Source organism: Saimiri boliviensis, chromosome 4, assembly GCF_048565385.1.
Source record: "Saimiri boliviensis isolate mSaiBol1 chromosome 4, mSaiBol1.pri, whole genome shotgun sequence".
Taxonomy (NCBI): domain Eukaryota; kingdom Metazoa; phylum Chordata; class Mammalia; order Primates; family Cebidae; genus Saimiri; species Saimiri boliviensis.
Window position 1 is genome coordinate 102167026 of NC_133452.1, and position 27477 is coordinate 102194502.

Here is a 27477-nt window from a genome sequence, read left to right on the forward strand (position 1 = left end):
AAGGATTGCCTGAGGCTAGGGGTTCAAGACCAGCCTGACCCCATCTCTACAAAAGAATTTAAATTTAAACTTAAATAATTTTAATTAAAAAATTTTTTTAGCCAGGCGCGGTGGCTCACGCCTGTAATCCCAGCACTTTGGGAGGCCGAGGCGGTGGATCACGAGGTCAGGAGATCGAGACAATCCTGGTCAACATGGTGAAACCCCGTCTCTACTAAAAACAAAAAATTAGCTGGGCATGGTGGCGCGTGCCTGTAATCCCAGGTACTCAGGAGGCTGAGGCAGGAGAATTGCCTGAACCCAGGAGGCGGAGGTTGCGGTGAGCCGAGATCGCGCCATTGCACTCCAGCCTGGGTAACAAGAGCGAAATTCCGTCTCAAAAAAAAAAAAAAATTAAAATAATTTAAATTTTAAAATTTAAATTTTAAAAAAATTTAATTAAAATAATTCAAATTTTTAAATTTAAATTTTTTTAAAAAAATATGTAAAAATTTATGAGGTATGGTGGCACATGCCTGTAATCCTAGCTACTTGGGGGGACTAAGGGGAGGACTGCTTGAGCCCAGAAGATCGAGGCTGCAGTGAGCCATGACTGCACCACTGCATGCCAACCTGGGTGACACAGCAAGACCCCCATCTCAAAAAAACAAAAGCTCAGCCAGTTATCGATGAAGAGGACTGTTGCCCTCTTCCTGCTTCTGGCTCCTTCCAGGGAAGTGAGTCTGCAGGCTGGAAAACAACCAGAGCAGGGTGAGGGCAGGGTAAGGGGACGAAAGGAGAAGGAGGGGCTGCAAAACGCCTCGCCCAGAGTTGGATCTATCTGCTGACAGATGACAGAGCAGGTGCCACCACCCCCGCCACCTCCCAGAAGCATCACTGAGTGTTCTGGATGGGGTGGCGCAGAATTGGGGTCTGTGTTCTTGTCCTGACTTCCATCAGGCAGTCATTCAACAAGCCTTTAGCAGTATGAGATGCTAAACTTGGTGCCGAGGAACAGGGAGCTATGGCACTCAGACTCTGCACTAGGGAAGCGAACAGCTAGAAAAGGTGAAGAAGAATAATGCCTATAAAGGCCTGCTGAGAGGTAGAGAGGGAGCAGGGAGGGATTGCTGTGAACTAGAGACTTGTGCTATGTCTCAGGTCTCCCCCCACCGCCATCTGCAGATACATTAACTGCAATAACTACCCTTTATTGACGTTTACTCTGCCAGCAACATATTGAGTGCTTTATATCTTTTTCATCTTATTTATTGCTCCTAACAACCCTATTGTGGTTTGGACTTTTCAGATGAGGAAGCTGAGGTTCATCGAGGTTATATAAGTTGCCCAAGGACACCCTATTGGCCTGGAGTCTGTCTGACTCTCCGTCTTTCACACTAACCGCCACGCATTTCCACTTCCCAAGTGCCTAGCCCAGTGCCAGGCTCACAGCTCAGGATGGAGTCTCCACATTCCTGCTGCATCCACAGAAGCCGCTCCTCCCTCACCATGACACCTCTCACCCTCCCAGATCCCGGTATGCACGTGTTTATTGATCCTTTTATGCATATAATGCAAATGGACACTTAATAATTTAGCGGAGTTAACAGTGCTGAAATATTAACAGGCTTTTCTCTTTTAATTAGCTGCTCAGAGAATGGCGGCCTGGGGCCTGGGAGGAGGCTTTCCCGGGCAGGCGCCTGGCCTGCTCTGCCTGGGCCTCTTTCTGCCAGGGATGGTGTTCCGAGCCTCTCTGCAGACTGTGAGCCATCGAGCGTGGGCCCCTCAGGAAAATTAACCCTGCCCTTCTGTGCTCACTGCACCGGGGGCTGCTCTGCCCTTACCACAGCCCCACTCTCTGCAGAGCTGACTGGAGCCTGTCCTTTGTTCACTGCCAGCCGGGGGTGGACCAGGTGACTTCTCAGGGGTGCTCTGAGGCTGGGGGAGGCTCCAGTTCTGTGCTCAGAAAGCCAGCTTGAACGAGTCCCAACCCCCCCCACACACACACACTGTCTCCCCCAGCCTTGCCCTAACGCAGAACATCTTGAGGGAAAGCAGTGACAGACTTGTGGCCCATCCAGCTCCGGACATTCTCTCTCAGGTCATTAGACCCATGTCCGAGTCCATTCCCTCCCCATCCTCCCTCTAGCTCCCTGTCCTCCCAGTCCTTCAAAGGGCACACACAATCACCTTTTAATTTGCCATTGATTCATTGATTTGCTCTGTAACATTTTCTGAGCACCTATTACGTGAAATCTCTGCCCTCAGCGCTGGAACGCAGAGCTAAATGAGGCACAGCCCTTCTGGGCAAAGAGCCTCTGCCCTCTCCCTGCTGCAAACCATATTAAAGCCTGTTCCCCACCACAAGGCCTTTTTCGCTAATCAAAACCAAACTCATATTCAGCCAACCTTCCCTTTGGCTGCAAACATCTCTCCCTAACCAGAGTGCATGAGTCTCTGACCTCTGGTGTATGAGGGCGCTGTCGCTGAGTACAGCAGCCAGCCATAGCTGAAAGGATCAGTGTGCAGGCCGCCACCCTGCCACCAAAATTGAGAGAAAAACAAGCTCTGCTTTCATAGTCAGATGCAGGCCTGCTACAGTTTGCGGGGCCTTGTTCCATTTGCAGAGCCTCTCACTGCAGAGCCTGGAGCTTCTGGGAGGGGCTAGCGCCCTTACAACTCTCCTCTACTGCAAGGGGTGGCCCGTCCATTATGTCACATTCCCTGGGGATGTTCAGCACCACTGCACCCACATCCTGGTCTCATTGGAAGGCACACAGGTATTGAGAGTGGCAGGTGATGTTCACAGACTCTTCATGCTCTGTCTATCAGTGGAAGTCTAATCTGCACACCACTTACAGAACTAGAGGATGTCTGCACAGGTCACCAGAAAAGCCCTTTAATGAGGACTCTTAGGTCTCCGGAGGAAAACTATAAAGGGACTTTCTCTCTGGTGGGCTCCAGGATACCAGGATTAAAACTGTTAATGATGGCCAGGCGCCGTGGCTCATGCCTGTAATCCTAGCACTTTGGGAGGCTGAGGCAGGCAGATCACTTGAGGTCAGGAGTTTGAAACCAGCCTGGCCAACATGGTAAAACCTTGTCTCTACTGAAAATACAAAAAAATTAGCCGGGTGTCGGGGGCAGGAGCCTGCAATCCCAGCTACTTGGGAGGGTCAGGCAGGAAAATCACTTGAACCTGGGAGGCGGAGATTGCAGTGAGTACAGACTGCGCCACTGCACTCCAGTCTGGGTAACACAGAGAGTCTCTGTCTCAAAAAAAAAAAAAAAAAAATTCTTAATGATGAGGGAACACAGGCCATCTCTAACCAGTACAGGCAGGACACTCATGAAAGAGGCAGAAAGGCCTATACCTCAAGTTGGGGACTGCTTGATCAGAGTCTTTAAATGCAAATCCGAAGGGGCTGCTCAATGGTGTAGGATGAGCAGCAGAGAGGAGTGCTCTACCTTTTACTTAGTGACCAAGTGACGTTGGGCAGGTTGTTTAACCTCCTTTAGCCTGTTTCTTCATTTGCAAAATGAGGGTAATAGTACATCTCAGGCTTCCATGGAGATAACTTCTGGGTTGTCGTGAGGATTTGATAAGACAATGCACATTGGGTACATCACAGAATGACTTGTACTTGACAGGTACTTAATAAATTTCAGTTCTATTTCCATTTAATAATATAGACCAGGATGCTTTGGGAACCTATTCCAAAGTCCTGCAAGAAAAAAATGTGAAACCAAATGAGGTCTACTTTGGAGGATTATGGAAAGTTTGTAATCCTGAGAGATCAGAATATCAAGGTAGGCCGAAAGTAGCAATCCCTGGGAGGAACACTCTCCCCATGAGAATATGCAGGATGATGGTGGGAAAGAGAGGCATCTACCCATCAGGGCAGAGAATGGCTCCTAGGATCCCAACGTCTGCGCCTTCCTGGCCCAGGGATATGCAACCCATGAACATAGGGTTACTCATGGTTATTCATGTAAAATTTCCTTGCCTGGATCCCAGCAGGGAAAGTTCCAGCCCCAACAAGCTCTGCTGGTCTTGGAGGCCCCATCACTGTGGCTCACTTGGCGCTGGTCCCTGGCAGCAGCCCAGGGTCTAGATCTGACCAGGCCTGCACCCGTCAAAGCATACCTATTGAACCAAGCCCACAAAAACAGTAATTTCTGGGTGACTTGAGGCAAAATCATTTACCCATCTAGTCTAGAGCCTTAGCTTCCTAATTATACGACGAACACAACAGGGCTCCCTACTGTGAGTGCAAAACCCACTAATTCCACTAACTGGAATGCCTTGTGCACAGTGCACGCTGCCTAGTAGATACGCTAGAAGTACAGTTAGAAGGGACTGAAATAAAACCAGACTCATGCTTCAGAGTGTGCCTGCCCTGAGAAGGCCCTCCTATTCCAGGGTGAAGCCTGTCAGCCCCCAGTCTCTAGGAGTCTGCGGCACAGTCGCTAGGGATAGGGCATCACCAGGGTGGGGCTGGAGACACACTGCCAGATCCAGGCCTCCAACCCAGAAGGCAGAGCCTGAGCCAGGAAGTGGAGACGGGGCAGTGGCTTTGCTAAAGTAAGGAGCCCCCAAAGCCCAACCTGATCAAAGAGTCCAGTGGGGCAAAGGGATGGAACATGGCTCCCTCCAAGACCCACAGGGCTAACCCCCAACCCTCAAGCACAGACTCAGCTTGGGGTTCTGGCACAGGCCCAGATGTAGGGGCCAAGGGGAGAAAATAGATCTAAGACACTGGATTTGGGCTGAAGTGGGCATCTGGGGATGCTGAGCACTCACGTAAGAATGGACAGAGGTAGGTGGGAGGGCGTCTATTCCACACAGTGCAGCAGAAAAGCAACCAAATCTGCCAGAACTGGCAAGACGCTCCACTCCAGCACCGAACTTGCCTAAACCCGCATTTCCCCATATAAAACAGAGGCCAGTAACTTTAGGTTTACAGTGTCTTATTAAGTGAGATGACATTTAAGAGAGTATCATGTAAACTGTAAAGTTCTGCATAGATCAGGTCTTATTATTATTAGGCACCGAAAGACCCAAGTATGGCATCAGGAGGTGCAAACTGGAAGTTAAAAAGCAGGCCGTAATGCACCTATTAAACCAGTGAAAATGAATGAAAACGGTGAAATCCATTGCGGCTGGGCTGTGCACAACAGCACCTCAAACTTTCTGTCGCACAACCTGGCAGTGCAAAATGAGAACCATAAAACTGTTCCTATCCTATGACCTATTAGGCAATCTCACTTTGGGGAATAGGCCCCAAGGAAATAATTTAAAAGGAAAAAGTAATTCATATAAGGATATTCATGGCAGAGCTATTTAAAAGAAAGGGAAATTGGCTCCTGCCCAAACCCTCAGCAGCAGAGAAATGGTGACCTGAACTCCAGCACGTCGATGCAGGGGGTGCCCTGAGGCCATTAGAGTTGACAGGTCTGAGGGCTCAGTCAATAGCAGGAGACGTGTGTAGGAGATAAAGTCAGCCGAGAAAGCAGAACGGACCACTGTTTACTGCTATGTAAAAATATATTGACAGGTATGGGCAGGGAATTTAGAATGAATGGTTAATGTGTGATGGTCATTGAGCTTCTTTTTTTTTTTTCTATGAAGTTGTTTAAGTGGATAATAATAACAATAACAATAATGAAAGCAAAATTGATGTTGCAGCTTGAGAGCTGGTGGGGCCTTAGCCCATAGTAGCACAGAAAGGGAGGGAAGGAAGGACAGTATCTCTGGGTATTCTCCCACAGCCAGGCAGGCTCTGACCCCCCCAACCTCTGGTCACTGTGGGTCCCTAGGTAGAGCTCCAGCTCCTGGAAAGCACCCCACCCAGCAGCAGCGGGAGACAGGGGTGCTGCAACCCAACTTCTAGCAACCCCTAAAGCCATTTCTGCATATGAAGTTACCTTGCTCCTCCGTGCCAGGCCTTGGCCTCAACCCAGGAGACCACAGGAAAATTAGCTCTGAGGTTGAAGGATCAGGGAGCAGAAATGTAAGGGGCACCTCGTTAGCTTTATGCCCCCTCTATCCATTGACCTCCAGCAGTAACTTTCACTGCCCCCCAGTACCCACAAGGCTTTGGAGCCACTCCTCACCCCTGACATCTCTACCAGTGGGAACACATTGATTAAGTATCAGCCAGAAATCTGGGAGTCATCCATGACTTCTGTCCTCCTCCCACACCCCACACCCAATTCACCAGCAAGCTCTGTCAGCTTGACCTTCAGAAACAATAGGGAATCTGCCCTCTGTGATGCCACCCTAGTCTCAACCCCACTACCGAGGCCTGGCTGGTCTATGACAGCAGCCTCCTCACCGGTCTTCCCCGAGTCGTCCCTTGCCTGGGGCACTGTTCTCCACCAGCAGGCAGGGGACCCCATCACTCCTCTGCTCCCCCTGCCATGACTGCCATCTCACTTGGGGTCAAAGCCAGTGCTTTTTCAACAGCCCACCACGCCCTCTGCCATCTGCTCCCAGCCCCACTTCCAGTTCTGCCACCCTCCCCAGTCCAGCCACATTGCCGTCTTCCTCAGTCTTCAAGCAGGCCCGGCCCTCTCCCACCTCAGGGCCTTTGCACTTACAGCCTGCCCCGCTGCTTGGATTGCTCTTCCCCAGCTCTCAGAGCCTGTTCCATCCCTTCCTTCAGCGCTCTTCTGAGAGGCCTTCCCTGACCACCCCGTTTAAGACAGCATGCCTGCCCCACCTCTATCACGCTCAATCCCTTTCCCTGCTCTGTGTGTTCGTAACACTCATCAACACGCTGCATATTAAACAGTCACTTGTTTATTCTCTTTCTATATCCTTTGCAAAAGGCGAGCACCCCTGGGAGCGAAAGCACATTAAATCCCTTAAAGGGATGAACAATCTTTTTTTCGAGCATCAATTCAGGAAACATAATGTTCAGGAACATATTTTCTTTAGCATCAGGTATATTTATAAATCGGGAAATGCAATACCTGCCCTCCTGCTTAAGTAGCCTCTTATTTCTTCTCCATCACTGAAGGGTTTCCTCTCCTTTTTTGGCTAAAATTTTAGAAACCACATAAGTGGCAGGCTCCATAAGATCTGATTATAATGCTGAGCCTCTGAACAACTTGTAAATGACTTGGAATCTAGTAGGTTGGGGGAGAAAAGTGAAGGACTCGGGGATGGGGAAGGACGACTGGACCAAGGTTCAGTCACAGCCAGGGACAGGAAAGCCCCTATCAGGAGATACCCGGGGCCTGTGGATGTGGGAGGAGGGAGGCTGTCCCTTGGGAGGAAAGTCAGGTCTGGAATGGACAGTGGGTGGGTGGCAGTAAAGAGCTGGGTGCAAACACCTGTTCCCAGCCTGGTAAAGTAGCTAACAGGGACGATTCTTGCTATAAACTTCCCTGAAAGGAAAATGGGAGGAAGTCTGAAATTCTTCCACCCTTCCTCCTGGGCCAGGGCCTCCGTCTTGTTCCCTCTCTGTCCCAATATTGTGTCACATGGCTGCACACAGAGCCTCCCATGTGGCCTCCCTGGTGGCAGCCTCTGTGCCTCAGCCAGTGACAGTGGCAGCTTCCTAAGCCAGGCCTCAGCAGTGGAATGCCTCGCTCAGCAAAGCCTCCTCCGAAAAGCCGTGGTCATTGACTCCCACAGGCCAGGCACCAGGCTGAGAGCAGCTTCCCACATGTTCCTCATTTCCCCTTTACCACAGCCCTCTGAGGAAGGTACCAGCATTCGCCCTGTCTTGTGCATGGGGAAACTGAGGCATAAAGCAACACCCGCCCATGATCACATGGCCAGTGAGCGGCCGAGGCAGAACTCCACCCCAGATCTGTTTCAGAAGCCTCTTCTCCTAGCCTTCAGGCCACACTGCCTCCCTGCACTCCCACCGGAGTGAGAGATGGTTATTCATCAACTTCGTTATATTTACTTACTGAAATTAGACCCCGATGGTGTCATGAAGCCTGGCAAGTCATGTGCGACAGCTGACCTCAGAGCTGCTAGTTGCTGACACCTGGGTGTGAAGAACTTCTCTGGTTACTCCCCTCCCTGATGGCTGGGGTGGAGAGGCGGGCACTGACACACCAGGGAAGGCAAAGGTGGGGATGGAAGGTGAGCTGTGCGGGACCACTTGCCTGACCCTTCCCAGAATCCTCCTCTCCAGCTGCCATGCCACCACGTCTGTGGAGGCCTCCGCTCTGATGGGGAGTGCAAGGTGGGGCCAAAGGAAGCCACTAGGGAGAAAGGAAGCCAGCTTGCTCAGAGGCATCAGCCCTGAGACCCTCAGCCGCTAGGGCTTCAGAAGGGAGAAGCACCTTCCAAGAGGAAGTGAGCAGGGCTGAGCAGATATGCATGGAGGTGACAGAGGTATGCAGCGGGTGGGAGGAGCACCAGTGAGGAAACTGAGGCACATGAGGAAGGACCCTGCAAGGACCAGACGCGTGGCAGCGTGTCTGGCACGCTGTCTGGCAAACAGGTACTTAATAAATGTCAGCCAGAGCTATAATTAATGTAGTGCTCAAAAGACTTCCTGGTGAGGACACCAGAGAGCCCCCGTTTTCTCAGGATGGGAAAGAAGCATGAGCCCTGGATCGGAAAGCCGTGCTCGGGGCTCTCCACACTGCACCCGCACTTTTCAAAGGTGCCAGCTCCCCTCTGAGCCTCAGCAGACCCCTGCCACTTGGCCCAGCTGAGGCTACTGTCTCCATGCACCCAGCCCAGCCCCCAATCTGGCACAGGCGCAGCGAGTGAGCGCACACCTGGCGCAGGCCCCAGTGCCCGGGAGAGAGGCTCCGAGCAGGCGGCTTTGTGTTTTGTGAAAACCAAATCCACAACTGAGCTCTCCAGCCAAGCAGGGCCTGCTGGGAAGGCTGGCAGACCTCCCTCCCTGTCCCACACTGGGGCCTACCCTTCTTCCTCAGCCCCCCACCCCCAGGAACCCTGGGCAGGACCAGCTGCCATGCCGGCTGGCATGGGGGTTAAGGGGGACGGGCCTGGGCCCAGCTCTGGCAGTGCCTCCTACACTGACCCTTCCTGCCTGGAATAAATTGGAATACAAATCAGAGGGAAACGCTTTCTTCTGTTTGAACAAATTGCTATGGATTCCTCCCTGTCTCAGGTCAGGGCTCTCGATGGGGGATATTTTCACTTGCGGACTGCTAATAGACTCAGGAGAAGCTGCTGGATCGATCGAGACCAGGAAAATTAGCCAGGAGCTCCAGGCCAGCCTCGGCCTGCCCCTGCCCGCCACTTCAGGTCTCCTGGGATGGGTGGTGGGGGCCATACCTAGGTTGGACATAAGTCTCTGACTGATGATCCAGGGCGTTGGGTGTCCATGCCCACCCCCTACCTTGGACACAAGGCAAAGGTGACCAGAGGCCATCTGAAGGGACAGTGGGATAAAGGTGGACCTAGAGAAGCCCCCAAACAGGTCTACAGGCCCCCCTGCCACACACACACATAGTTCCCTGCACATACATACATGTTCTTGTGGGCAACATCATCACACATATACACACCTACAGCGTACACATGCCAGTGTATAATTACATGCACAAAAAATACAAATAATGTGCACTTGCTTGGGACAGAGAGAACTGGGAGAATATATTACCGCTTCTGTCGAGGTACCCAGTGAGAGCAATTTCTCTCATACCAGTGGTCCCCACACACAGATACACACATACACATACACACAGACACACACACACACACACTGATCTCCAACAGAAGAGGGGGAGGGGACAATGGGGGGGGATGAAGCCCACCCTCACCACAGCCAGCTTTGCAGCCCCTGCTCCCTCAAGTCCCCAGAAAGGAGGGAGTGACCCAGACAAGGGTGTCAGTCAGTGCATTGGACACATCAGGGCATCCCTCAGTAGCAAGCTCTTCCTAGTATCACTTGAGGCCACTCTGCCAGCAGGCACAGTAGCAGAGGTGCATGGCTTGATCAAAAAGAAAGCTACTCATGTCTCCTGCCTACTACTCACACCCATATCACAAACACACACACATCCCTCAGGAAATGAGAATCTAGATCTGGCTTGGGAGATGGATGTGAACAAGGAGAGAGTATTCACTGCCACATGCAGCAGGGTCACCAGCTTGGTGAGACCCTTCGGTTCTGGCCATTGGCTCCTGCCTCTAAAAACTGAGCAGGTGGGCCTGGTGCAGTGGCTCATGCCTGTAGTCCCAGCACTTTGGGAGGCCAAGGTGGGAGGATCACCTGAGGTCAGGAGCTCAGTTTGAGACCAGCCTGGCCAACATGGCGAAACCCCATCTCTACTAAAAATTCAAAATTAGCTGGGTGTGGTGGCAGGTGCCTGTAATCCCAGCTACCCAAAGGCTGAGGAGGGAGAATCAATTGAACCTGGGAGGTGGAGGTTGCAGTGAGCCAAGATCGCGCCATTGCACTCCAGCCTGGGCAACAGAGAGAGACTCTATCTCAAAACAAAAACAAACAACAACAACACCAACAAAAACTGAGCAGGTAGAAACAGGCAACCTCTAAGCCCATTACCTCTGACCTTCCATGATTCCGAGCTGAGCCCCCTCTCTGCTGTGTGGCCTGAGGACTTCACTCTTGCTTTCTCTGGGCTTCAGATTTCTCTCCTGACAAATGATTAGATGTACCCTAAAATTCCCCCTGGGTCTGTCACTCTATGAGTCTGTGATTCTAGAACATCTCTTTGTTTTGCTCTTTGCTCTATCCTCAGCACCTAGAATGGAGTCTGGCACTAGAGGGGTTCAATAAATATTGAATTAGTTACTTAATCTCAGGTCCCAGTTACTGGTGAAGAGATAGCAATACACAACAGGGTGAAAGTGCTGCTCTGAACTGGACTCATGCGGCTCAGGCATGTTCAGGGGTACAGGCCACTCTGGTCATAGCCCATGGCTTGGCTCCCAGGCAGGGAAGTAGAGAGAATGCAGTCGACCTTATTACCCTCTAACCCCTAACAATTGGTTCACCCATAATCCTGCCCACAGCGGGGAGGAGCAGTCTTCTAGTCTAGACTCTCTACACTTCTCTGGTTTTAAATTCAGCGAGATGGAGAACATGGGGCCTCTCATGGCAATGCCCAAAGGACCCTGTAGATTCTGGGTCTGTTCTTAGCAAAGCTCAACCCTGTCCTCCGCAAGTATAAGCCCTCCTTCAGGAAGAGCCTGAATTCTATTAGGAGAGTCTTGGAGAAATCGACACACTTGGGTCCTGGCCACAAAATCCAAGGAAGTAAATGAGCAGTGCACAGATCTGGTGGCTGCAGGGTTGAGTTTTCAGTCTGGAATGGAGGCTTTACATGCAGCCCAGAACATAAGACCTAAAACAAAGAGCTCCACATAGCAGGCCAGCTCTGAAGAAGCAAGGCCATGGCTTAGGCAAGCTGTAATACAGACTGTCGGTGCCCCACCTGCACCCCCTCTCCTAAACACGTCAGTGCACTACCAGCCAACTGCAATTGCCAATGCCTGCGGCTGCCTCTCTGCCTGAGGGCCGCCTCTGACCACCAGAGCTCGCACTGCTTGTGTGCACAGTGGTTTAGGAGTACTGGGAATTAACACCCCCAGGAGCAGCCTCACCCAGTGACAGATGCAGGGTGGGTGTATACATGCCCCAGCTCCCTCACCCTGTGGTGGGATAACTGTGAAGTGTATGTTTCACACCATGTGCCTGAGTTCTCCATGGGCCGCCGAGGTAACTGACTTGATACGGCATCTTTCCTGGTTTCCTTTGCTTCCCTGTCGTGCCTCTCCGTTCCTCTACCAGAGTTCCCTGCACTTGACTCTTAAATAATTGCAGCATTCAGCTCCTTATCTCAGTCTGCTTCTGGGGGAACCCAAACTAAGACTACGAGTCCAAGTGTGTTTTGACTGTCCATGCTGTCCACTATGAAATTTCGCCACAACACAGAGTCCACATGTTACCTAATGACCCCTCTCCACACTTATCAAATACCCCTCCATCGTCCTCTTCCTCCACCCATCACTCCCCTGGAAACCTCCTTGCCTGAATCCCATAGCTCAAGATCCAACTCAACTGATCAATCAACCTGTGCCATGGGAAGAAGGCTTAGGGCTGCTGGGTATTTCCAGAGTAACTTCTGGAAACAGTGGCAGTGCTTCTGCCAGCTAACTTGTTAATAACTCTAAAGTGGAACTTGTAGGCAGTGTGACAAGATGCTAGACCCGGTGGAGACTGGCAGCAACCTCCAGTTCACACTACGGAGCAGGCTCACCTTCCCACCCACAGCGGGGAAGGGGGGTGCCCCGACACTTCCAACAAGGGCCTCTAACATCTAACCAGAGCTCTAGACCCAGAATGAACCCCGGATCCCATAGTCTGGATGCAATGAGGTCTGAGAATAAAAAATGAGGTTTATAGGGAAGGGGGAAGGATTATAGAGGTGCAGGCACAAATGAGCTTATAAATGCCATGTAGACGCGCCCTAGATTCTCCTAAGCCTAGGAGTTGACAGGACAATGAGAAAGATGCAGTTGTAGGAAGTCCTTTGACATGGATTTTAACTTCAGCCTTGGCTCCTACTTGCTGTGTGAACTTGATGAGCCACTTGCCTTCTGTGGCCTCACTTTCTTTGGGCACTGAATCTGGAAGATCTGCTTTGGGTCACTGAAGGCCACTGGCTGGCGGCTGAGTCACTCCCTGCCACATCCTTGTGCCCTTCCTCATGGCCTTCTCTGTGTCTACGCTGTGGTTTTATTCCAGAAAGAAAAGGGAATTCAGGTCTTGCCATGGCACAGACCTTCAGCTTACCTTCTGGGCTTTATGCCTCTTGCCAGAAGGTAACCTGGCCTCCTCAAGTCCCCTGCATTTTACTAGAACACTAGAACCAAACCCAAGTAGATGAGGCCACTGAAATTCAGTTCATTCCCCCATCTCTACCCGTTATCCCTCTCAGTATCCCTCTCAGAGATGGGGGAAATGCCTTCACCAAGAGTTTCTAAAGAATCACTTGGCAGCCGGTATGAGCAGCACAGCGGCTCATACCTATAATCTGAGCACTTTGGGAGGCTGAGGCGGGCAGATTGCTGGAGCCCAGGAGTTTGAGACCAACCTGGGCAACATAGCAAAACCTTATCTCTACAAAAATACTAAAAATTAGCTGGGTGTGGTGGCACATGCCTGTAATCCCAGCTACTCAGAGGCTGAGGCACGAGAATCACTTGAACCCAGGAGATCGAGGTTGCAGTGAGCTCAGACTGCACCACTGCACTCCCGGCCTGGGTGAAACAGCAAGACTGTCTCAAAAAAAATTTTTTTTAACCACTTGGGGAGAGTCTCAGGGCCAAGGAGTTACTCAAGTTCAACTCAGAGTTCTGAGTTCCTGAATCTTTCTTTCTGATAAGTTGTTGCCACAAGTTGGAAAAAGGTCAATTAAGAAGAACTTCCCAAAATGAAGGAACAGAGACACTGAGCAAACAGCAGTGGGGCTGCCTGGTCTCATGTAGGCATGGGCCTGCTGAGAGGCAGAAAGATGAGCTAGACCACCTCCAGCCTGCGGTCTCTCACACAGCCCCTCAGTTTCTGTTCCCAGAAATCAGAAGGCTGCTTTTTCTGGAACCACAGAGCCCTTCTGCTATTGGGGCTTAAAGAAGACACCTGCTAGTGAAGAGAGGTACCAACCGGTCGAAATCAACAATCCCATGGATGTGTGAACAGACAGTGTCAGGAGGCACCGGCAGATGGGAAGCTGGTGGGACTCTCACTTCAATGTCTGGGTGATGCAAGCAAGTCACCTCCCTGCTCTGGGTCTCTGTCTTCCCTCAGATCTCTTCTGGGCATCTTCAGAGCAGCCAGGACCCTCCCACCCCCACCCCTACCTGAGCTAGGCTGGCAGAGTTGGGTGAGGTGGGGAGGAAAGCAGCCACATTGATCTAAATCCCCTCTCAGTCAAGAAACACCAACTGTCCCTAAAATGGGTGTTTGTGGCAAAGACTGCTCATCACCCACCCAATATCCACCCTCCCTTTCTTTCTAACTGAATGCAGGCATTTTCTCAGATGGGAATGTGCCCATCTAAAAACCCCTATTTCTCAGACTCCCTTGAAGCTAAGAACGGCCAGGAAGATGTAAGCAGAAGTCACTGTACAGTGTTTCTGGGAAAGCTCTTTAAGGACAGTAGCCTCCTCTGATGGGCCCTTTAAAGGTTCCTTCTGTCTTCCTTCCTGGAATGTGTCAGGATGGCTGAGCCCCATCAGCCTTTGATGACCTTGAGGCAAAATGTTAAAAGGCAGGGTTCCCAACCTTGGCTGCGCACTGGAATCATGAAGGGACTTTTTTTTTAATTTTTAAATGCTGATGACTAGTTTTCAGTCCCCTAGACATTCTGATTTAATGGATATGATGTGCAGCCTGGGCATCAAGTTTTTTTTTTTTTTTTTTTTTTGAAATGGAGTTTCACTTTTGTTGCTCAGGTTGGAGTGCTGTGGCACAATCTTGGCTCACTATAGCCTCGGCCTCCCCAGTTCAAGTGATTCCCCTGCCTCAGCCTCCCAAGTAGCTGAGATTACAGGCATCTGCCACCATGCCTGGCTAGTTTTTTGTATTTTTAGTAGAGACAAGGTTTCACCGTGTTTGGCCAGGCTGGTCTCGGACTTCAGGTGACCCATCTGCCTCAGCCTCCCAACCTGTTGGGATTACAGGTGTGAGCCACTGTGCCCTGCCAGTATCAGGATTTTTTAAACTTTCCAGGTTATTCTAACATGCAGCCAAGTTTGAGAACCACCACTGTAAGGACAGCAGAGCAAAAAGATGAAAGGAGCCTGAAGAACCCACCTGGAGGCTTGAGAACATCGACAGCATTTGTTTAAGTCTCTCTGGTAACATCCTTGTTTCTAGCACACAGGCCTGGGGGGCCTCATGCTGCTCCCTGGGGCTAACCCATGTGCCACAGCACAGGCTAGGGAACAAACACCTGCCAGGGAATGCCTTCAGAAACCACACCTGGGGAAGTAGATAGGCACTAGATTTTGCATTGGGCAGTCTTTTTTTTTTTTTTTTTTTTTTTTTTTTGAGACAGAGTCTCACTCTGTCGCCAAGCGCCAGGCTGGAGTGTAGTGGCACAATCTCGGCTCACTGCAACCTCCGCCTCCTGGGTTCAAGCAATTCTTCTGCCTCAGCCTCCCAAGTAGCTGGGACTACAGGCGCACACCACCATGCCCAGCTAGTTTTATTTTTAGTAGAGATGGGGTTTCACCATGTTGGCCAGGATGGTCTCGATCTCTTGACCTCGTGATCCGCCCGCCTCGGCCTCCCAAAGCGCTGGGATTACCACCGCGCCTGGCCTCATTGGGCAGTCTTGAGTTCGAATCCTGGCTCCACCACCGGCTAATTGTAGGGCCCTGGGCAAGTCAATCAACGTGAACCTCAGCTCCTCCATCTGGAAAATGAGGGCATTAGAAAAGCTCACAGCTGAGTTCACCAGCTCAGTTGTGAGCTCCTTAGGGACAGATGTCATTTCACCTCTGCAGCCAGGACCCACTACCCTTTCAGACACCTAGTGGGTACTCATTAAATGTCTGCTGGTTTTGATCAGGCATGGTGGCTCACAACTATAATCCCAGCACTTTGAGAGGCCAAGGCAGAAGGATCACTTGAGCCCAGGAGTTTGAGACCAGCCTGGGCAGCATAACGAGATCTCATCTCTACTAAAAATTAAAAAAAAAAAAAATTAGCCAGGCATGGTGGCGCATGCCTGTGGGCCCAGTGTCTGATGAGGCTGAAGTGGGAGGATTGCTTGAGCCCAGGAAATCAAGGCTGCAGTGAGCTATGATCACACCACTGTACCCCAGCCTACAAGACAGAATGAGACCCTGTCTCAAAATAAATTTTGCTGATTTTACATTGAATTGCTACTTTGTGCTCCAGCTCTGAAATTTTCTTTTCTTTTTTTTTTTTTTTTAAATAGAGACAGAGTCTCACTATGTTGCCCAGGCTGGTCTGGAACTCCTGGGCTCAAGTGATCCTCCCATCTCAGCCTGCCGATGTGCTAGGATTACAAGTGTGAGCCACTGCACCTGGCCTCACTTTATTATTAACCAAACAGAAAAGAGAATAAACAAAAGGCCCACATTTCAAAAAGGTAACATAATTTACCTAATAAAAATAAAAGAAAACTAGGTTTCTGAAGGAGACTACTTCAGTCTCTCTAGGTTTAGGACTGGAGGTCCCTTGGTTAGAAGCCAGAAGAGGGGCCAGTTTCCCGAGCTCTTGGCCTGGACCTTCCAGTCAGCACCATTAAAGTAGGAAGTCTCCCTGCTCACAGTTAAGAAAATAATCAGCGGAACGTTTTTTTCCCTAAGACTCCAGGGTCCAGATGAACTTGGCTGAAACTAAGCTGGGGCAGTGACCTGGAAAACCAGGAAATGCCCTCAGAAAGCCCAAGGGAAGAAGACATCTGTTTTGGCCTGGCTTTTCCAGACACACTGTCTACACCAGCTGTGCGCAAGCATCGTCTAAACAGCTCTTACGACCACAGATGCCTTGATGCCACCTGCAGGGTTTCTGATTCGGGAGGTCCGGGGTGGAGCCAGGCATCTGTTGTTGAGAAAGCTCACCAGGTGGTTCTGACATGTGCCAGGGCTGAGAACCACTTCTCTACACAGCTACCGATCCTCCAGATAATTAACGTATCTCGGCTGAGTTTCTAGGACTGGAAAGGAACCAAGAAGAGCCTGGGGTGGAATCTTCAAAGCCAGCTAAGCAGTGCCCTCGAGCCTGCTCAAGCCACCACCCAGCCACCAAGGTCACCCACCCCTGCAGCTCCAGCCTTTCACAGGCAAGAGGCTGGGCTTGGGTAAGGGGAGCTGCTATTCCAGCCTCCCTGGCCCGCCACATTTCTCAAAAGCACAGCCTATACCTCCTGCTTCCACAAACCACCCACACCCGGAGCTCCCTGCCATCTGCCTGACACCCTTTCTGCGCTCGTGAAACAGAGTCCCCAGAGTTCACTTTCAGGTTTACAAAATGCTATCACTCCTGGGCTTCTCTGTAATTCCAAGAGGTATGTGTGCCTGAACCAGCTTTCACACGGGGAAACTGAGGCTCAGAAAGGTGAGGCCACTGGGCAAGGACCCTCAGAGGCAGCAGGCTGCCCACCTGGCCCTCCAACCCGAGTCCAATCTTCTTACTTTAAACCCTTATTATGCACAGGGCAATCCCCGGTCCAGCAGCCATCGCCACCACCCAGATTCACGCAGAATCTCAGCCCAGCCCCAAGCCCCAGCCCCGCTGAATCAGAATCTGCGTTTCCACAAGATCCCAGGAGAGACCTGTGTACAGGAAGGTTTGAGGAGCCCCACTCCGTGCTGCAGCTGCACCTAGCTCCCCAGTCCCCCACTGGCCCTTTCTCCTTCTGCCTCCTCCTCTCACGGACTCTGTCTCAGACTTTTGGGTCCACGTCCCCCTCAGGCTGCCTCCTGCTCCCTAAACATTGGTGCTTCCCCAGGCTCTAGCCTCAGCCCAGTCCCTTCTCTCTACTCTCTCCTCCCTGGTAATTGTTTTCCACCTCATAGCTTCTACCCACATCATTCTGCAGACATAAATCCATAAAACCTACCTCTCCCGAGCTGATCTCTCTCCTGAGCTCAGTGCTCATGTCCACGCGATTTGCCAATATCCTGCCCAGATATCCTAGCGCCAGAATCCCATGAAGTTCAAAACTTCACTCACATTGTCATTAAAACTATTTACTGAGGCCTTGCTATGTGCCAGGCATGGCGCTCAGAGCTTCCTAGGCACCGTTTCATTACAAGCCCACGCAGTGAGTACCATTATCTCCATCTGACAAGTGGACAAGCCACGGTTTAGAAAGCAGATGTAACTTCCTGGGCTTTTACAGCTGGTGTAGGGCAGAGCTGGAATTCAGACCCAGGTTTCTTATGCAGAAGTCGAGGCTCTTGACTACTTCACTTCCCCAAACCTGCCTGCCTTCCAGTGGCTTTTGTTCACCCTGTTATCACTGTGTGCTTGTCTCCCAGCTCCAAACCTCAGAAACGTTTGCAGCTACTATTCCTTGCCTGAACTCTTTCCAATACACTTTTGGTGCTTAACAATGGTACAATCTTGTGTCTTGCCTCTTGCAACAGCCTCAAACCCCTACAATCTATTTTCTACATGGCAGCCACAGAGGTTCTATTAAAAAGGTATCAGTTCATGTCCCTTCTCTGCTCAAAACCCTGCCATGGTCGCCTATCTCATGCGGAGTAAAATCTAGGGTCCTTGCATCACCTTCAAGGCTCCAAACAATTGGACCTACTAACTCTCTGGCCCCACCTTCTACCCCTCTCCCGCTGGTTCACTCTGCGCCAGCCACACTGGACTTCTCACCGTTGCTCAAACAGGTCAGGCAGGTTCCTACTCCAGGGCCTTGGCAGTGGCTATTCCTCAGCCTGGAACACACTTCCTGCAGATGCCCACAAAGCTCCCTATGACTCCCCTGGACACCCGCAAAGCCGACTGACAGTCTCCTCAGCATGGCCTCCTCCCACACACAGCGGCATGGCCACCTGGCCCATAATATGGCTTGCATCAACCCATCTCCCTATTCAACATCCTCCTTACAGCTTTGCAATGAGCAGTTCTGGGTTCAAGTACAGGTCTGCCGCTTGGACAAGGGAATGACAAATGACTCTCTTAAGGAGTTGTGATGAGAATGAAGATAATGCATACTGATCACAGCCTGCACAGTCAATGTTAGTAACTTTTAATGTTATCCCTTTACCGTTCCGGCCCTAACCGCCCCAATTCCCTTTCAGCTTATGCTCCAGCCCAGCTGAACAGCTAACTCCTGACACGCTCAGGTTCCTTAGCTTCCGGGCCTTTGCCACAATGTGCCCGCCACCTGGGATGCCCCTCTCAATCCTTACTTCTATTTGTCAAGGCCAGTTCAAATGCTTCCTCTTCCACAAAGCCTTGGAAGCAATTACTTCACCCTTCAAATTCTCACAGCCTTTCACCTCCCCTTGCCACATGGCATTTATCAAAATCTTCCCCCATCTCATATGGGATTCCCCTTCTCCTTCCATCTTATTGCTCTCCCTGCCAATGCCCAGACTGGGTCTTGTTCAAGGTAGTGGCTCAAAAACATTTAATGAATGATGAGTGAACGCCACACTGCTTTCCTTCCCTAGAAATCAAAAGATCCGCAGGGATTGAGTCTTAGGGCTACTTCTTACCAGCTATGCAACCTTGAGCAGGCCAATAAAACTCTTGGAACCTCAGTTTTCTCATCTGTTAAATGGAGACAATAGGACTCACTGTGCTGACCTCTCAGAATGTCACGGAAGCAAAGGCTACTGAGGCATGAAAATGCCTGGTAATTCATATGGCATTTACACACTTAAAAGGGATTGTTGTCAAAATCAACAATCCTCCCTGAGAGGTTCACTCCCCCTCGCACAAAAAGATGCCTGAAAAAACCATGACCAAATGAATGATGGGTTATCGAGTGAGGTTTCCTTTCTTTCTTCATACTCCGATGTATTCCTTGATTGTTTTGCAAAGAGCACATGTTACTCATAGTAGTTACTCATAGTGTTATTCATAGACTAGAGTAGAAATGAGATTTCATTGTTGAAAAACAAAAACGTTTATTCCTTTGAGCTAGGCATTGCTCTTGCCTCCTGTATCAGCATTTAAATACCAGAGAAGCCCCTTGGTACATAGTACCTTCCAGCAGCAGATGTATGCCCGCAAAGCAGGGTCTTCTGACCACGGGAAGGAGATGCAGAAGAGGGACTATGCCCCAGGTTTATACAGAGGCATTTCTGCAAGGGCGCAAGCACCCCCTGCGACAGCCTCAGCAGGGCAAGAGCCCACGCGGGCCTGGGGAAAACCTGATTCCGCTGGGAGTACAGGAAGTGTGGCTTTGGCTATGGGCAGGTGTCTAGGGACACCGGGGTGGGTATGTGGGAGCTGGAGGGAGGCTTGGAGTTCCAGAAGGCCCTTTCCAGTCCCAGGTTGAGGAATAAGCATAACTCATCCCTCAGACAGGGTGAGGCCCACGGGAGACCAGGAAAGGCAAGAAGTAATGTGGTGGCCAAGCCCTCCCCCTGCTGGCCACATCTGGAGCAGCAGCCGCCGCTGCACTGGGCAGGGCCCCTAGGCAGTTACACACACACCCCGCACCTGGGACTGTGGCAGGCTTAGGTGTCCAGAGGTGGGAGGTGAGGCAGGGCTCTTCTGGGTCTGAGAGGCCCAAGACTCCATCTCCTAGGTCCTCTGTCTTCACCGGATGGGTCATCTCCTAGCCCACCCCTCCATGAGCCCAGCCATGAGATGAAAGTAGGGAAGAGGGGTGGGGGGGGGCAGTGGCATTTGGTGGGGTGGCCTCCACATTCCTGCCTCTGTTTCACTCCTCCCAGGCCCTCCCCCGTGCCTCCTGGGCAGCTGGGAGAAGCTGAGGCTGCTACCACTGCCCGGATTTCCACTCCCGCCCCCAGGTATTGATTTCCTGCATCATTCATTTGCCAGGCCTTGGCGGCTGTGATTAGCTCCCTCCATTCTCCCTACAGATTCCACCCCCTTTCCCCCCAGCCTCCCCATTTCAGCAAAGCAGAGCTAATATACCAGGCTCTAAATGAGGCTTTGCCACCTTGGCCCCAGTGGCTCACAGTCAGGCCTAGCCAAGTAGCTCCCAGCTATCCCCTGCTCACTCCCTCAAGGATGCTTTCCTAATAAAATCCCCTCTAACCGACCTCTTCCCCTGACCTAGAGCCCCCGCCCACCCATGAAGCACAGATTCACGGCCTGTAATGTATAGGATGGGACATCTTGGGATGTTGACCTGAGGCGGGGGGTGGGGGGCTCTCCAGCCTGACACCAAGGCTCTCGGGAGCCCTCAGGCTGGCTAAGGGGCCAAAATCAACTTGGGGTGGGGAGGTTAACACTGGCAAAGCAGCTTGGATTTGTGGTCACAAGGTGCTCTCCCTCGCTTGTGCAATTTCTGTAAGTGAGAAGAAAGAACAGAAGCATGGCTCTTCTTGAGGACATTAAGAGAACTCTGAGCCTCTGTTAGCCCCGTGGAACCAAAGTTTCAAGGCATGGGCTAGGAACGCTAGTGAAAAACCTCAGGTGCCCACACCCAGATTGACACCCAGGAGACAACACTGGGACACTCACTTCCTGAAATTCCTTCTCGATGCTCCCCAGAGGAGGGGAAAAAAAACCTGACTTGGTGATAATTCTGTAAGCTATGTTGCTCTTGTCAAATTATTCAACATCTGTCTTCATGTTCCTATAAAAATTAGCATAGGATAGTAGTTTCTGATGACACCTTTGGTGAAATATTTTGACTTCCACCAGTAAGTTGCAAACAACCTGTCTTAAGGATAATGTCAATTCCCACTTCTGCATATTAAATAATTCAGAGGTTTGTTGTGTTTTTGTAAGGGAGAGGAATCCCACTGACCTGCCCCTGGCTGGAGGTCTGGCTGCTATGAGAGTAGGAGAAGCAGCCAGGACAGAAGGCAGGGGTGTTCCTTGACGCTATCCGAACACGAGATATTCTTCTTCCATCACTTGGCTACTGCCTTTGCCCAGAACTAGGCCACTGGGGCCAGCCCAGCCCCCTGGCCTGCCAGAAAGCAGATCAGAAGATCTACCCCAGAGGACAACGAACTGGGCCAAGAGATTGGGAGGCGAGGAGGAAGGGGGGACCAGCTCCAAATGGACCATCTGGTCCAGCACTTGGCTGTTGTAGCATCTGTGCCCCGAAGAAGAACAAAACCACCTGGCAAACTGAGGGTGCTGCCTCCCCAGGCCTATTGCAGACCATGAATCCTAGGGCAGGCGGTGGACCTCAGCGGGAAGCAGGACACAGGGTTCCAGGCACCTGCCTCCCACCAGCCTCAGCAGAGACATACAGCTTAGGCCGAATGCTGTCAGGTTCGCCTTCCACTGCCTGCTCGCCTTTCTCTATTCAGCCTCTGCGTTAAACCTGCCTCTCCCTCAGCCACACAGGCCTGGAGGCAGAGGGGCAGGGGCTCCCTCCCCAGTACACACATTTTTCTCCTGTGTCTTGAGTAACACTAGGCTTCCAGCCTCTTCTCTCTTCTAGGGCTGCCAGCCTAGGACTCTGTGACTCACCCTAAGCAGAGACCCCACTGCACTGCTGGAAACCAAGTCCTAGAGAGACTTCTCGTGGAGAAAGAATTTCCAATCTGCCCCCAACTATGGCCCTTCCTTTATTCAACAAATACTTGCCCAGCTCCTGCTGTTGGGCCAGGGACCACGCTGGGTACTGGATGCAATGCCTGGCCAGATGGCCATTCCTGGTCCCTGCATGCCACCTGGACTCTCATGCCATTTCTTCTGATTTGGGGGTACAGAGAGACTGCTGGGGAGCGGGGGCAGAACTAGTCCCAGCTCTTTGACCTACTTCTTAAACCAGTCCTGGTCTTACAAAGATCCTCCCTTCTGCTATATCTGGCCAAAGCTTCTAGCACCACCAGGAATTCAGTGACCTCCTATCATCCTCCTCCTCCTCTTAAATCTTCTCCCTGCCTTCATCCACCTCAGTACAGACTTTTTACCCAGCAATTCCCCTGAGGCCCCAACACTCCCTGAAGCCAAGCTCTCAAAGGAAAAGTGGAATGTCACCCAAGGGACTGGGGTCGGCCCCAGCACACCCAGCCCACTTTGATTGGCTCTGAGTGAGAGCAACTGGTACCTAGGCATAGGAGGAAGGAGAGAAAACACAGGGAGAAAAGGGTATAGATAAGCCTATGGCTGAATCCCGGCCCTAGAGTACTCTGAAATGAGGGTCCACAGAGACTGACTCCAAAACCCCACTCTCATTGTGGGGTTTACTAGATAGGAAAAGAGGAACCTCCTGAAGATGAGCTGACCCCCATGCAGTCTAGAGGTTAGAGAAGCTGGAAGAGATGGGTAACCGGGATGAGCAGGAGCCGGTCTTGCCAAATGTACCCAACGGCGCAGGGAAGGAAGGGTAGGGCAGAGAACAGGAGCACGTGAGGAGGGCTCTCCATCATGTTCCCCAACCCCCAGGGCTGTGGTGAGAAGGCAAAGAACTCAGCAGCATCTCTCTTAGGCACCTTGAAGGAGGCAGTGGAGCTGTAGGGAAGACTTGGGGAGAAAGAAGAAAGAGAAACCCCCAGTCCACTGGCATCTTCATCTGCCCTGGAGAGGCAAGGCCTCCAGGACCTGCCTCGTGGCCTCCTCCCCACAACCCAGCCTCTCCCAGTCCCTGCTGCATTCTTTCCTGCCTTTCCTGGCCTCTGTGAGGGGCCAGGCAGTAAGAGATACACAAACTAATTAAGAAGCAGAGTTTGGCCAGATGCCTGGGCTAGTCTTACCAGAGAATTAAGCCCAAGTCAGCTAGCTGGGTAGGGCCAGGAGCATGTCACCTCCCAGACACCCTTCAGGACACGCCTTCCTCTTGCCAGGCACAGGCAGACAGGCCAGGCACCCTCCAGGATGCTTTAGCCTCAGCACCTGAGGCTGGCAGCCGGTGGTCAGTGACTACGCCACCCCACAAAGAATAGGTCAGACTCCCCTGATCTAAAGAGGAATCATTAACCCCTTGACCCAACAGAAAAGGAGAGAGAGAAAATCCTGCGCACCCAGCCACACATCACTAAAAAGGGATCTAGACAAGCCATCCTGCAGTCAGGATAAAGCAAAGGAAGGGCCCCTGGGCCCCTGAGAATGATTTTTTTGCGCTGTGGGGTTAAGGCACTGCCGGAGTCTGAGCACAGGTGACTGAATGAATGATGCCCTGGGCCTTCCCTGGGAAAACCCACGGCATGGAGGAGGGAAGGGGTAACCAGAGTCTCCCTTGGTAACCGGAGCCAGGCGTGCGGACGCAGGAGCAAGGCTGCGTGGCAAGAGGCAGAGTTTGGACACGTATCCCGTGGATGCGTGCCGTGTTTGCGTTTTCTGGGGATGGTGGCTGAATGTGTGTGTGTGTGTGTGTGTGTGTGTGTGTGTGTACTCAGGAAGAAGGAAGGTGGGGCTGAGGTTTGTAGCTAGGAACTGGGGACAGTAAGAACTGGTTCAGGGAAGGTCTAAAAAGAGATGCCGGGGTCGTCGGCACTGGAGCCAGGAGATGCCGGCATCTGAATCAGGCTATCAAGCCGTGAGCAGAAGCAGCAAAGCCGCAACGGCAGCAAGGAAGGCGAGCCCGCCGCCCGGCCGCGGTGCTGACAGCCGGCTCGCCCGCAAGCCGCGCGCAACTCCGGAACATGCATCGCTTGGCTTCTACTCCGGAGGCCGTGCCAGGATGGGGTTTCGGTGCGAGTCGCTGCACCAGTCCTGAGCTGGGTCTGTCCGGGTCTCCCAAATGCTCTCAAGGGTTCCTAGTGATCCCCGCCTCTAGCATGGTGTGGGAAAGTGGGTACCTCCCCCTGACATCCCGGCTTCACACCAGACCCTAGGACGACCCCTGTGCTCCGAAGCAGCTAGCTCGGTCTCCTCCTGCCCTGGAGAGGGCGGGAACGCGGGCATCCACTCCAGAGTCCGAGTCGAGGTCTCCACCGAACCCCGGCAGCGCGCACTTCGCGCCTCTTGCAAAGTTTCCGCGCCGGGCTAAGCCGAGGTGGAGCGGGACGCGGGCTCTTACCGTAGACTCCTTGTCCCCGGCAGTGGAAGGGGATCAGCGCCAGAAGTAGAAGGCAGGTCACCTCCATCTTCACGGCCGGTGCTTCATCCCCGCGAGGCGGCGCAGCCCGAGAGGCGGCGGGGGACGCATTCGCCGGGGCCCCGCGACGCCCCTATATCCCCCCCTTTCTCTGAGAAGTGACAGACAGCGCGGCCACGGAGACCAGGAGGCTGAAGAGGTGGAGGTGGCGGCGACCCGGGTTTCTCCTCTGGTGGGGCCGCTGCTCGCGTGGGGACGCAGGGGGCGCTGGCCCAGCCCCGGGTGCCTCGGCGCGCCCGGCACAGCCGCCAGCGCCCTGACCCGAGGAGCCGGCCGCAGAGCCGCCCCGGGTCCCCAGGGCTATCCGCGCGGGATGGTGGGCGCCGGGGACCTCTCCGCGGCGGCGGCGGCGGCACTTCGATCCAACAGGCCACGGACGACTGACAAACTTGTCGTTCCCCTCCCTGGGGCCGCCCCTCAGCGGAGCGGAGTCGGGGAGGCCCGGGCTCCGCTCGAGTTAATTCGATGTTTCCAGTCCTGCGGCCGCCGCCGTGGCCTCAGCGGCCCGACTCCAGGGGGCCGGGCTGAACGCCCTCGCAGCGGCCGGCGAAGGAGCCCCGGGCCCGGCCCTCCAGAGTCGGGGAGCAGCGCGGGCTGGGTTCGGCCAAGGGGCGAGCGCCGCGGGTCCCCGGGTCCGCGAAGTTAGCCGAGCCGCCGACAAACCCGCAGGAGGAATCGCAGCCCGGCGCCCCGCGGGAATCTGGAGAGCAATTCCAGGCGAGAGGGGCCCCAGAAAATGGGGAAAGGAGGAAAGTTTGAGTCGTTTGAAAAATATTCGCGCTCTCGCCCAGGCCGGGGCTGCGGCTCGGGCGCAGCTCGCCGCCTCTGCTCGCTGCGCTCCGCTCCCGCTGTCTGGCCGCGGCCGTGGCGCTCCCGGGCTCCGAGCTCTCGGGAGAGCGGGGCTGCGCCGCGCCCCAAGTTGGTCGTCCCCGCCCCCGCCCGGCGGCCTCGGACTGCGGGGGTCCAGAGCGGGCGGGGCCGGGCCGGGCTCCGGGGCGCGGCGGCCGCTCGGCTCCGGGCCGCGGGAGCGCTCCGCTCGCTCAGCAACTTAGGCTTTGCTGTGCTGCTTTTTCGCCCCTCCGAGCTTTTCATTCCGCGCTCCTCCCGCCTCCCTCCCTCCCTTCCTCCTCCCTCCTCCCTCCTCCTCGCGTCTCCTCGTTCGGTCTCTCGCTCTCCCACCCGTTGTCGCTCGCTCTCGTGTTTGATTCCCCTCCAGTTAAAAAAAGGAGCCAATTAAAGGCAGCCCAGCTCGCCCGGCCCAGCCTCTGTCCAATTTCCTCGCCTCCCCCAGGACCAATTAGAGAAAACAAAACAGGGCTGGGGGAAGCAGACTGCCTGCTTTCTCTCTCTCCTCTCTCTCTCTTCTCTCTCTCTCTTTCCTCTCTCTCTCTTCTCTCTCTCTCTCCTCTCTCTCTCTCTCTCTCTCTCTCTCTTCTCTCTCTCTCTCTCCTCTCTTCTCTCTCTCTCCCTCCCTCCTCTCTCTCTTCTCTCTCCCTCTGGTCTTTCCCTTTCTCCTCTCCCCCACCTCTCTCTCTCTTCCTCTCTCCGCCCCCTAACATTTCGCCCCCCCACCCCGCCCAGCAGGAAAATGTCAGAAAGCAGAAATGGATCCATCTATCCAGAGGACAGTGGCGGAGGGACGTGGGTTTCGGCGCGGGCTGTGCAGCCGCGCGCTCGCACGCTCTCGGTTCGCCCTCCTTGCACACCCAGCCTGGCTGGCCGAGCCGGGTGCACCGAGGCCAGCACGCCCCGGGGGCGCTCGCTTAGGGGATCCCAGCCCGCAGGGCACTGCACACTTCGTATATGTTCAGCACTTTCGGGAGGCGGGACTGAAGCGGGGATCCTAGGAAAAGGCCGGGCGCCTGCGGTTCCTTGGTCCTGCGGCCGCGCGAGCCGGGCCGCGGCTGTGGGTCTGCTAGGCTGTCTCCCGCGCTCCGGAGGCCTCCGCCCCTTTCCAGGCATCTGGGCCTCTCCCTGGGTCCGGCGCGGGGGCCAGGCCCGAGCAGCTGGCGAAGAGGTCGCGCTTAGAGCTCCTGCCCTTCCTGCGGCCCACAGGTTGCCAACAGGTTTGCTCGCGCGACCCCTCCGCCAGAGCTCCCCTAAGTCACCCCACATTCTCCTCGGCTCGAGGCTCTCCCCATCCTACCTCCCCCTCGGGACCTCAGGCGCCCCCAAGCGCCCCGGGGGCACACCTCCTTCCGGCTGCCGAGCCCGGGCCGCGCTCCAGCCGCGGGTGTCCGGCACTTGGGTCTTAGCCGCCGCGAAGGGGCTCTCGGGGAGCAAGGGTGCGGAGAACGCTCCTCCCAAACGCCCGCGGGGAGGGGCGTAGGCTGGCCGATGAGGCGGGTGGCCTCCCCGGCGCCTCTGATCGCGCCGGGCGCCCAACCCGGGTCCTGCTAATCTCACCTGCTCCACCTGTCGCCGTTTTTTGTCTCAGCGTGTGTGCAAGGATTGTTTTAGGGCGGCCGATGGGAGCGCGGACAGTCGCAGCAGCTAACAAGCGGGGAGACTACAAACCTCCCTCCCCTCGCCCCCTGGAACTGCTAATATCTTGATCGTGGTTCCATGACTCTATGCATTTGTCAAAACTCAAAGATCTACACACCCAAAAAGGATTAATTTGTCTGCATATAAATTTTTTTAAATATAATAATAATGAACCGCCCCTGGCCCAGGCCCATTTCCTGCTGGGTCCCTCCTCCCAGGACTCTCCTAGGCTTAGCCCCCTGGGAGAACGCACCCCGGACTGCTGGGAGGGGAGCGGGAGGGTGGGAGGTGTCGGGAAGTGCCTGGTGGCCTGGGAGGTTCCATCGCCGTTTCTCAGTCCCC

General features: G+C 53.4%; 1 protein-coding gene across 5 annotated transcripts in view; it reads right to left on the reverse strand.

The window, feature by feature from the left end:
• MDGA1 (MAM domain containing glycosylphosphatidylinositol anchor 1) overlaps positions 1-25740 on the reverse strand; it is a 64213-nt gene extending 38473 nt beyond the window's left edge. For all 5 annotated transcript variants that reach the window (XM_074397989.1, XM_010334109.3, XM_074397990.1 and 2 more), the window contains exon 1: positions 24571-25740. In XM_074397989.1, the coding sequence (XP_074254090.1) occupies positions 24571-24637 (67 nt within the window). In that variant the 5' untranslated portion in view covers positions 24638-25740. The remainder of the gene's footprint in view (positions 1-24570) is intronic.
• Positions 25741-27477: the final 1737 nt, after the last annotated feature.